The 11,317-nt window shown below is 47.6% G+C and overlaps 1 protein-coding gene across 2 annotated transcripts in view; it reads left to right on the top strand.

Annotated features, from left to right (window-relative positions):
- The first annotated feature begins 7,582 nt into the window (after positions 1 to 7,582).
- Positions 7,583 to 11,317, top strand: part of Oga (O-GlcNAcase) — a 34,469-nt gene continuing 30,734 nt past the window's right edge. For both annotated transcript variants that reach the window (XM_076922860.1, XM_034516782.2), the window contains exon 1: positions 7,583 to 7,781. In XM_076922860.1, coding sequence (XP_076778975.1) covers positions 7,583 to 7,781 — 199 coding nt within the window. The remainder of the gene's footprint in view (positions 7,782 to 11,317) is intronic.

Below are 11,317 nucleotides of genomic sequence, written 5' to 3'. Positions count from 1 at the left end.
TCTCTCCTTTTGAGAAAATGTTTTCTAACCAAGGATGACCTTCAACAGTTCTTTCTTAGACTTTGTTATTGTTGTTACCATACACAATAATAGGGTTTTCTGTGATTATTTTTCTTTGTTGTGTGTGGCTGTTTGTATGTGTATGTGTTTTCTGTGTGGGTTGTAGGTGCTCCTGCATGTGCCTATGGAGGCCAGAGGGCAATGTTTGAGTGTCTTCTTCCAGCCTATTTTTTGAGGCAGGGTCTCTCACTGGAACTTCAGCTTACCTATTAAGTTAGACTGGCTGGCCCAACACTTCCCAGGAATCCACCTGTCTACACCTGCTGGGATTATGTTTGCTTCCTAACCCAGCTGGAGGTCTACCCTGGGAGGTCAGTGGCAGGTACTTTACCAACTGAACCATCCTCTCCCATAGCATATGTATCTTCTCATACACACTCGCTCAGCTACCTCCCTTCGCCCACCTTGCTGGTCTCACTTTCCATCCCAGCAGTCTTCCTTTTGTTTTGGTGTGTGTGGTGTGTGTGTGTGTGTGTGTAAAACTCTAGATTCTGCATATAAGAGGAAATGTACACAATTTTTTTCCTTTCTCCCTTTCTTTACATCCTGAAGACATAGTTTCTCTTCCTCCTTTCTTGGGTCGTTGTTTTTTGAGGCAGGGTGTCATGTGTCCTGGCTAGCCTCAGATACCCTTGTAGCTGGGTATGATCTTGAACTCTGAATCTTAAATTTCCCCTTCTCAGTGCTGGGATCATAGGCAAGTGGTACCACTGTTTCAATGTTTTATAGCTGAGTAAACGCCTGGCACCAGCCCTAGCTGCTGTGGATGGACTCTGTCCACACACAAATGACAAGGCTGTTCATTTCCACTGGAGAGACAGTATGCTACAGTGTATATGGTATATACAGTGTATATGGTATATACAGTGTATATGGTATATACAGTGTATATGGTATATACAGTGTATATGGTATATACAGTGTATATGGTATATACAGTGTATATACATATATATGAGCTTTTCCTTGATCAGCTCAGTACAAGTTTTCATAAAGGCAAGCTATCTTTTTTGGTAACCCCCCCCTTTTTTTTTTTAAATGTTTGAGACAGGAACTCATGTAGCCACAGCTCAAACTCCCTGTGTAACCAAGGATGACCTTGAACTCTTGACCCTCCTACCTGTCCCTTCCAAATGCTGGGATTGCAGGCATGTTCCAGCACGCCCAGCTTTTGGCAAACATTCTTAAATTCTGAATAAAAAATTTCAGACTTATAGTAATTAGTTACTCTGAGAATGCTGCCTTTTGAGAAATCCTTCCTCCCTCCCTTCCTGCCTTAACTGAAGCAGAGTTGGGCATTATCAAAGAGAGAGTTCACAATTAGTGAGCTGGCTCAGCACATTAAGATGTTTGTTGTCAAGCCTAACGACTGGAGTTCCATCCCTGGGATGCACATGGTGGAAGGAGAGACCCAGGCTTGCCTCCAAGCCTGATGACCTGACTTCTGTCTCAAGAGCCCTCTGATCTCCACATGCACACATGTCACCAATTCACAAGTTGTATGGATTAAAAGAATTTCTCCCACCAAATGCAAATGGTGCTGCCATTATGTATGTGATCATGTGATCAAAAGGACTGACTGGGTGCAGACTGCCTGAGGCAAGAAGGTCCAATTTCCCTGAGTGCTTGTACCCTGGGGGTGGTGAATGGTAGGTTCCTCCTATCCTGGAACTCCATTATGTGCTGAGTCATCCAAAGAAGGAAGTCAGGCCCTTTCCCTTCCTATACACAATGACAAGGTCGATGGAGAGGTTGGTTTCAAAGAAGCAAAAGCTCCCTTGTAGGACTAGAGTAAATATTCCATTGGAGGCCCCTGCTTCAGTCCCCAGCATCACAGAATGCATCTAATTTATGGAGTGGTTTTGTTGTCTGTTTTTCCTGCATATCTCATCTGAGAACCCTGTTCCTTGGGTTTTTTGGTTTCAAATTAAAGATCTGATCAAAACTGTGGGCCCACTATCCACAGTGGGTGAGAAGGGGTAGGGACGGGGCTAAGGTTTGTTGTTTGTTTTGGTTTTGAGAGGTTGCTGGGTGTGAAAGCCAGGGCTTGGTACCTACTGTACAAGCACTGTCACCAAGCTGTACTCCCCCCGCCCCAACACCCACTCTCATAAATTTTGGATCCCTGAAGTTTATCCTCAGATCCTAAGTCAAGAACCTAGGATCGAGTATACCCCCCCCCCCCAGATTTCCTTTTTTGATGTTGTTGCTGTTGATGTCTTCTGGAATTGTCATGGGGGAAGTGGGGTTTCAGTCTGTGAGTTCTAAGGCGCAGTGTTAAAATCAGCCTTAGAGACAAGAGTGAAGGGAGTTCAGAAGGGCTGCTTTACTGTTTTATTAGCATCTGGGAGAAAAACAACAGGGCAGGCAAGCTGTAAATCTTAGCATCTTGGAGACAGGAGGAAAGGTTTGAGTTTGGGGTCAGCAATGATGTTCTGCACACTGTAAAAGGCAGGGGAGAAGTCTTCCAAAACCAAAGCTCAGGCTGTAAAGGCAGCCACCGTGCTGAGAGTTTTGGCTGGTGTTCAAATGAGAGGAGGAAGGAGGAAATGGCAAAGTTATACTTTTTGAGTTAAAGCTCAGAAGAGCTGGCAGGCTCAGCAGATATCTGTACACAAGTTGGTGAAGGAGGGGAGGTAACTGTTCCTCCCATTTTGTTTTTGTTTGTTTTTGTTTTTAGAGACAGGGTTTCTCTGTGTAGCCCTGGCTGTCCTGGAATTCACTCTGTAGACCAGGCCAGCCTTGAACTCAGAGACCCACTTACCTCTGCCTCCCAAGTGCAGGGATTAAAGGCATGCACCACCATGCCCAGCTTCCTCCCTTTTTTTTTTTTTTAAAATATCTTTAGATGAATCAGTTTTCCTCAGGAGTGGTCCCGGCCCGATGATTTTCAGGCCTGATTAGATCTCACCCCTTTTATTTCTGAATTTTAAGCTCAAGGACTGTTTTATTAAAATTTAATTAGAGAAACAACAACAAGAAGAAGAAACCAGGACAGGCAAGTTGTAAATCTCTGCAGCTACTGGGAGGAAAGAGGTGGAGAAGAAAAGCTAAGACGTGTCTTTTTGAGTTAAGGTCCAAGAAAGCTGGCAGGCTTGGCAGGCGAGGTTGGCAAGGAGCTGCCTGGAAGGGAGAGATGAAGGTTTCAGAGAAACCTACATAAAGCCTAGAGTGTGGGGGAAGCAACTGTAGGACTGGGCTGCAATCTGAAGAAGATAGAGAAGTTATAATTAGCTTCCAGCTGGATTCACTCCTAAGAGAGGAGACAACAGTATGTCATATTCTAATTCTTGAGGTAGGTGGGATGGAATGTTCTACCCAAGGCCAGAGTCTGTTCTTTTGACCTGGAGAAAGCAGCTTTCCCTAAAAAGGCCTCAACAAAGTCCTGATACTTCTGCATTCTCATAAGGTATTTTACACCTTAAAAAGTCTTTTAGTGTGTAACACACACACACACACACACACACACACACACGACATCATGTGTGGAGCCAGGTGTCATTTCTCCCCTTCCACCAAGTGAGCCCAGGCACCTCTATGCCCTTAGCCAACTTGCTTGCCCTGGTATTTTGACTCTTAAGGAGAGGCATTTGTGACATACCCAGTTTTAGAGTTACCAGGGAAACAGGAGGTAATATCCACAACTGATTGTGACAGAACAGTCCATCTTAACTGGCTACCTAATAGACTCAGTCTCATTATGTAGCCCAGGCTAACCCAGAGCTCAGATCCTTTGGCATCTGCTTCCCCAGTTGCTGGGGTTATAGGCGTAAAGCCATCACGTCTAGGCTCTAGTTCTTCCTTCAGCTAACAAAGTGGATTAACTCAAGGCTATCTGGGAAGTTTGTAGCACAAAGTTAGACCACCAGACTCAGACCCAAACCTCTGTCTAGGGTGGCCTTGGAGTTAAAACTTGTGTGGCTTGGAACCCTCACACTTGGGAGGCAGAGGCTGAGGGACCACACAATTCAGGGCAGCCTCATCTACATGTTATCCAGGACAGGTAGGGCTATAGAGGGAGGCCTTGTTTCAAAAGCAGATAGGAGTGGGGAGATGGCTCATTTGGAAGTGCTTGTGTCTTAGACTTGGGGACTGACTTGGCCATGTGCTCATGACCCATCTCCCCCCATGAAGGGCCCCTCCCTCCCGACTCCACCTCTCCCAGTGCTCCCTACCTGCAACCCCCAGACCAGTAACTGAAACCCGGCCCAGCTCTATTCTCCCCAGCAGTGGCTGTAGCCGCCACTTTTATTTAGCCAATAGCTTTAGTTAGGGAGCCAGTTGCATCACTTGGTGTACGTGAGGATTTGCTCGTTTTGGGGCAACAGGGGGTCTTGGGAGCTGGTATTTAGCATCTGAATACAAGCAGCACCAGACCAACCCCTAACACGTTATACACCAGTCTGTGCACTACTGTGTGTGCAGTGCCCAGGAAGGCTAGAGAGGGCATCAGACACTGCCACCAAGAACCCAGAGGTAGAGATGACAGTGAACCACCATTGAGTGCTGTGACTCAAACCCAGTTCTCTGGAACAGCAGTAGTGCTCTTATTTCTCCAGTCCCCACTGGTACCTCTGGGAGGTGACAGAGTAGGAGCAGGGTAAGCATTGGATGGTATGGAAAATATGGACCAGGCGAGTAGTCAGAATCACACCTAAGTTGGGTGATGGTGATGTAGAGTGAAAAATTATAAAGGCCATTTTATGAAATATGTGTAGATTTTTCTGCCTTACAGAACTCGGAACTGAAAATAAGATTTCAGGCCTTCACATTCCAGGTGAAGGACACTTGCTGGATTACATTCCCCAAGCCTCGCCCAAGGCAGGAAGGCATTCCTGATTACAGATAAAGATGCTACCACCTAGGTGGGGCCATAGCCCTATAGCCGGAGGAAATGGCAGAATAGGACACAATAGCATGGTGAAAACCACATTTTTGAAAAGAATGAGTGTGCAGAGTGATCTCACATGACTCTAGATCATTTGGGCTAGATTCTCTGAAATGTTCCACTGTTCTTGGTTACCCCTCCCTTGGTCTTCCCAGTGCTATGTTCAAAATTTGTAAAACAACCAATCATGTGTAAGCGCGCGAAAATGCCTTCCTGCCCCCACCCCATGCTATAAAAGACCCTTTATCCCACCACACGTGGCCAAAAACCCTGCTCTTGGAGCTAAAGAGCTTGTCGTTTTTGACCGCCGGCTCCTCCCCTAATAAACCTCTGCTGATTGCATCCAGGTATGGTTCCTTGTGATTTTTGGGTGGTCGAGATTCCGGAGGCTTGAGGAAGGGTCTCCCGAGTATGGGGGTCTTCAGTGACACATGCTTTTAATCCCAACACTTGGGATATAGAAGCAGGTGGATCTCTGAGTTCGAGGCCACCCTGGTCTGCAGAGTGAGTTCCAGGACAGCCAGGGCTACACAGAGAAAGCCTGTTTCAAAAACAACAAAACCCCCAAATTCCCACCTTTCAGGTTTGGGGTTGTAGCTGAGGGTAGAGTGGTCCCCTAGCACAGATGAGGCCTTGGGTTTGATTACTACACTGAAGGAAAAAGAAATGTTCTTCAGCTGCCAGTGGTGGCTGACAGGAATGATTTTCGGGCTACTTAATGAATGAAACCCAGTTTCAAAAAGAGAAATGGAAGAAACACACAAACAAAAGGAAACAGGCTGGAGACAGGCCGGACAAATCTACAAACCAACTCCAGGAAGGCAGGCAGGGGGAGGGAAGAGTGCGGATTACTCATTGTTTTCTCTAACTCCCAACTCAATAATCCAGAACCGGAAAGAACTGGTTCCTGCATGCTAGGCTGGAGAGAGAAGGTACTGCTCTCTTCCGGAGGCCTGAGTTCAGTTCCCAACAAACACTTTCAGTTCAGTGGCTCGAAACTGCCTCTTCTGCTGCTCCATCCCCAACAAACGTGGCACACACACATTAAAAAAAAAAAAAAAAAAGTCTTGGATGGAGCTGGTAGCCAAGGTGCTTGCCCAGCCTGAGCCTGACAACCTGAGTTTGATCCCCAGGATCCACAAAAGGAAGAAGAGAACCGACTTCCACAAGTTGTCCTCTGACTGCCACATGGGCCATGGCATATGTGAACACACACAAAAGAAAACCACAAAATCCCTGGAGTGCTTGTACAGTACAAGGCCCTGCCTGGGTTGGATACCCAACACTGCATAAACCTGGCATAAATTTCGCCTGTAATGCGCACCCCTAACGTCTCTGGAGCTACAAGTTGGGCTACTGCTACGATGAAGTATATGTACATATGTGTGTGTGTATGTATATATACACATACACACATATGTATATGTGTATATATACACACATATATGGACTACTTTCTTAATATTGAAAATGAGGTTTGTTCCCAAACAGGACAGCTCTCTTAAGGAACAGAAATGTCCAGGGTACTCTGAGAGGACTACAGGAGTCAAGCCCTTAGAGGCAGGGTTTCCTAGGAAATGTTGATGCCAAGGCTAAACAAACAAAACAAACGCAGGGGTTTATCAAGCAAAAACGCAACAGCTTGTTTTAACCACATTATGAGGTCATAATGGTCCCACAGCCCAGGATGAGGCAAACTCAATAAACAGTTGCCTGTTCAATTTAAAACGGGGTGAACTCCGAAGAGGGAGTAGAAGAAAATGAGTCGGGACAGAGGCGTGAGCTGAGCTTCTTGGCATGGTGTCTTCACAGAACAGAGCGTGGGTCAGGCAGGCCCGATGAGCCAAATTGCTACAACAATCTCCAAAGTAGGTCAGTGTTTCCTACCACTTTAAGAACCAGAGGCATCGCCCCGGCGCCTGCGCCCTGAGAGAGTAAACACCTCCCTTCCGCCCTCCCCCTCTTCTCCCAAACTCCCCAGCCGGCCGCATTCTCCCATGTTCCCCTCCTCCGGGTGGGGTAATGGTCCGACCCAGAGTGTGTCGCTCATCCTGGAGGGTGGCAAGCCAAAATGGTACGTCCCACCGCCGCGCACCTCCGCGGTGTTCACGGCGCCCTTTGTTCTTTTTCCCCCTAGCAAATAAAACGCAATGGGCTGATCCCAAGGAAAGGAGGGGGAGCCGGGCTGGGGACCGGTCTGAGCCGGTCTGTGGCGCAGGCGCAGTGCGGATAAACAGGAAGCGGGCGGCAGAGGCAGCGGCAGAGCTGCTTAGGGACTCCAGTGGGGGAGCTAGCCGGAGAAATAAGGCTGTTTGGAGGGCGGCAGACGTTGAGGACGAGCGAAGGCGCCTCCTCGGCCTTCCTTCCGAGAAGACGCGGTGGCGGCCTCGCCCTCCGCTTAGGCTCTCGGCTTCCAGCGCGGGCGGAGGCAGCGGCTGACAAAGGGCTCGAGCCGGTGCCGCCGCCCTTCTCATCCGGGCACTCCGGGCCCCCGCCGAGAGGAAGGGGGAAGGGCGGAGGGGGAGGGGAAGGAGCCCAGGAGGCGCGCGTTCGGAGCCGCGGCCCTTTGCAGGGCTCCGGGCCTGTGGCCCAACGGACCGAGGCCGAAGGGGAGCAGCGGCCGGCGGCGGGAGGATGGTGCAGAAGGAGAGCCAGGCGGCGCTGGAGGAGCGGGAGAGCGAGCGCAACGCCAATCCTGCCGCCACTGCGGGGGCTTCGTTGGAGCCGTCTGCAGCTCCAGCCCCTGGAGAAGACAACCCATCGGGAACCGGGGCGGCGGCGGTGGCCGGGGCGGCCGCAGGGGCCCGCAGGTTCCTTTGCGGCGTAGTGGAAGGTAAGTTGGCCTTCCAGCCCCGCGTCGGTGCTCAGCACCTATTCCCGGGAGGGGCGTGCTGGTGATTCTTTAGGGGCTCCCCGCCCCCAGGACGAGAGGTGTCCTTACTAACACGGGGTTGGGGGAGGGCGCGAGGACTCCTTTACCTCTGGTATTTCACGGCTTCGCAGTCTCCTGGCTCGAGGAGCCTGACCCCACCCTCCTTGGGCTTAGAGCCAGGCGGATTGTCGGAGGAGGCGGCGGTGGCAAGGAGCCTGTCGTCAGGCTGTGTGTTTCACTTCTTTGTACCTTGGGAGCTTAGTCCGCAGGGTTGCCCGCTTTCAAATGAGGAAATTTTGTGCAGCGTTCTCATCCTCCCCCCCCCCCCCGTCCTTGTAGAAGGAAAAAAAAAATCAGCCTACACGGGCATGCTTTTACTGGTGAAGGGGAGCGCAGTCAGTTTGTGATACTACAGATTCCTTCAGGCTTAGGATTGTTCTTATTTATTTTTTTGTTCCCCTGCAAGCCTCCATCTCTTAAGACTCCTAGAAAAGTATCATCCTTTACCAATTGCAGCTCTTTGACCTGTGTGTGTGTGTAAAAATGCCAATATATCACATCTCAAAGCATCTGTGATGTGTAGTTAGATTTCAGTGCAAGGCTAAATTTTAATGATTTCTGTCTTCTCATTGGCAGTTGAAAAGAACGAGGGCGTTTTGATAGGGAAGATTTCTGAAATAGAATGGGTAGATACTGAACTCAGGAAAGCCTTTTCCCTAAGTACACCGTAATTTGAGTTTTCTTTTGTTATTTGGCAAACTCAACGTTTTCTAGTTTCTCCCTTTTGTTATCTTTTTTCTTATTTACTGGAGAATATAAAAACTAATACTCTGGGCTGGAGGTTAAGAGCACTGACTGCTCTTCCAGAGGTCCTGAGTTCAGTTCCCTTTAACCACACACATGGTGGCTCACAGCCATCTGTAATCCTATGCCCTCTTCTGGTGTGTCTAAAGACATCTACAGTGTACTTGTACATACAATAAATAAAGAAAATCTTTTTTTTTTTTTTAACTCAAAACATTTAAAAAACTAATACCCAAACCAAAAAGGCTAAAGGTCCGCTTCCCCTCATGGTTGAGAAGAGCAGCTCTTCCACTGTCCTGAGACAGGAGGTCGGTATGGTATTTGATGGAGGCTGATTGCAGGGGAGAACATTCGTGGCAGCTACAGTAAGACATGAAACAGCTCAGCAAAGTTCTGGGGAACACTGTTGTTCCCTAGCCCGGATCTATGAAAACATGGGTGCTTTGTGTGTTGTACATGCCAGGCTTGCTAGAGCACAGACATTTTTTTTTTTTGAGGGGCGGGGGGCGGGGGGGGGGGGACACAACCGGTGGGATTTCTTGTTTTTAAAAGACAGGGCATCACAGTTTCATTTCTAACAGAAATCATGGGTCTGAAACAGGTTATACACAGTGCTAAGGTCTTCATGACTATCTGTTGTTAGTCTCTGCAATCTTCTGTAAATGAAAAAAGAAGATCGAAGTCCTATTTGCAGACAGGGTCTCTTGTAGTCTAGGTGTGCCAGAAGCTGGTGGAAGCACAGGATGACCTTAAACTTGTTATCTTCCTGCCCTCTGGAGTGGCTGGGATTCCGGCCGCCATCCTATTTTAGGTGTGAGGTTTTGCTTTGTTTTAATTTCCCCACACTATCCCAGCGTGTCCTGGAACTTCGTTTGTGTTCCAGCCGTCACTCTGGAGAATACGGAATTCAGAGCTAGCCATTGGTGTTGACAGTCTGTAATCTAGGATTGGGAGGCCAGCCCTGACAACAAGAAGAAAGTGGAAGTCTACAATGGAAGCTGTGGCGTGCATGAAGGAAATGTGTTCTCAGATGTGAGGGAGGCTTACTGTGCCTTCTCTTGACAGTACTAAAAGTCAGTCTTTAAAGAGTATGAAAACAGAGCTCTCACTGGATGGTGGCTTACACCTTTAGTCTCGGAACTCTGAAACAGAGGCAGTCCGTTCATGGGTTTGAGGCCAGCCTGGTCTACAGTGCAAGTTCCAACACAACCAGGGCTACACAGAGAGAAACCTTGTTCTGAGGAAAAAAAAAAAAAAAAGAACAGAACAGAAGAAGAGAAACTAGAGAGTGCTGCTAGTTTCAGGATGTTTAACTGTCATTTGGGGGGGGGGGGCCGCAGAATGTCTGCCTAAGATTTGAGTTTTGTAGGGAGAGGGTGGGCAGGTTGAAGGAGTCACCTCTCTTTCCATCATGTGGGTCCCAATGTTGTCAGGATTGGCCAGCACCTTTATCTGCCCAGCCATCTTGCTGTTCCTAGAGTGCTTACTGTGACCGTCTCCATGGTGCTGCTGAGAAGATTTTCTTCCCTCTTGCTGGTGATTAGTCTGAGGCAGGCTCTCAGGTGTTCCTAGTGTGCTGGGGGCTGTGGTGCCATCTTTGCTCATCATTCTGTTTTATACAGTATCCCCTGTATTTGCAATTTTCATTTAAGTGTAGAAATAGCTGTAACAAAACAAGTTACAAGTGTGTTTCCTGCACTGGACACTAGGATGTCAGTTAGGGACATATCCTAACTTGGTTTCATGTTTGGCTGTGGAATTGAGGGCTTGAAGGTTTACTGTTGAGGTCAGTGCCACTGTTGGGTCCGTAAAGGCACTCCCACAAACACCTCTTGTTTGTTCATTTGCTCGGTCCCCTTTGTTGTAGGAACTTTTTAAAAAGGGGATCATTGCCAAGTGTGATGGTTCACACCTGGAATTTTGGCACTTAGAAGCAGAGGTAGGGAGATGGCTACAAGTTCTAGACCATCCTACAGAGCAACTCTATGGCAAAGTGGGGTATGTAGGTAGGTAGAGGTTGCACACATTACATCTTTCTCTAATTATTTGATTTTACTACCTTGTTGGGCTCTTAAAGTCACTCTTTTGGAAGTAATTGGGCTGCCTTCTTTTTCAGTTTTTTGAGACACAGTCTCATACTGTATGTAGCTTAGGTTAGCCTGAAACTGTGTAGCCCTGACAGGCTTCAAACTACTTCTGCCTTGGCCTCTTCTGTCTGTACTGGGACCAGTGGCAGAGCCTAGTATGTTCAAGATTCTGGAGTCATTTCCAGCATTGAAAAAAAATTGTGTGTTAGGTGAGTAACTGGGAATATAGGGTCTTGTGAATACTAAACCAGTACTCTATCACTGAATTGTATCCTCAGCAAGAATAAACACTATTTGGTCCTTATTGTCAGTAAAAAAGATGGTAAGTTTGGGTTCTTAATGCCAGTCGCATGCTATACATGGTGGTACTCCCTGCACTGGATTTGCTGCAAGTTTGAGAGCATCCTAAAAAGTTCTAGGCCATGCAGGGCTCAACCTTATGTTATAAATGGCATAGTGGGAAATACAAAAATTTATATGAGCAGTGAGGGAATAATTGATCTCATAGATAAGCAATGTTTTCACTAAATGGTTTTCAGATCCTGGTGTGTTCTATGCACTTCTTTCTTTTTTTGTTTTTTTTTTTTTGGTTTTGTTTTTTTTTTT

This window comes from Arvicanthis niloticus, chromosome 1 (genome assembly GCF_011762505.2).
Source record: "Arvicanthis niloticus isolate mArvNil1 chromosome 1, mArvNil1.pat.X, whole genome shotgun sequence".
Taxonomy (NCBI): Eukaryota; Metazoa; Chordata; class Mammalia; order Rodentia; family Muridae; genus Arvicanthis; species Arvicanthis niloticus.
Note: the sequence above shows the minus strand (reverse complement) of the source record. Positions and strands in the feature narration are given on the sequence as shown.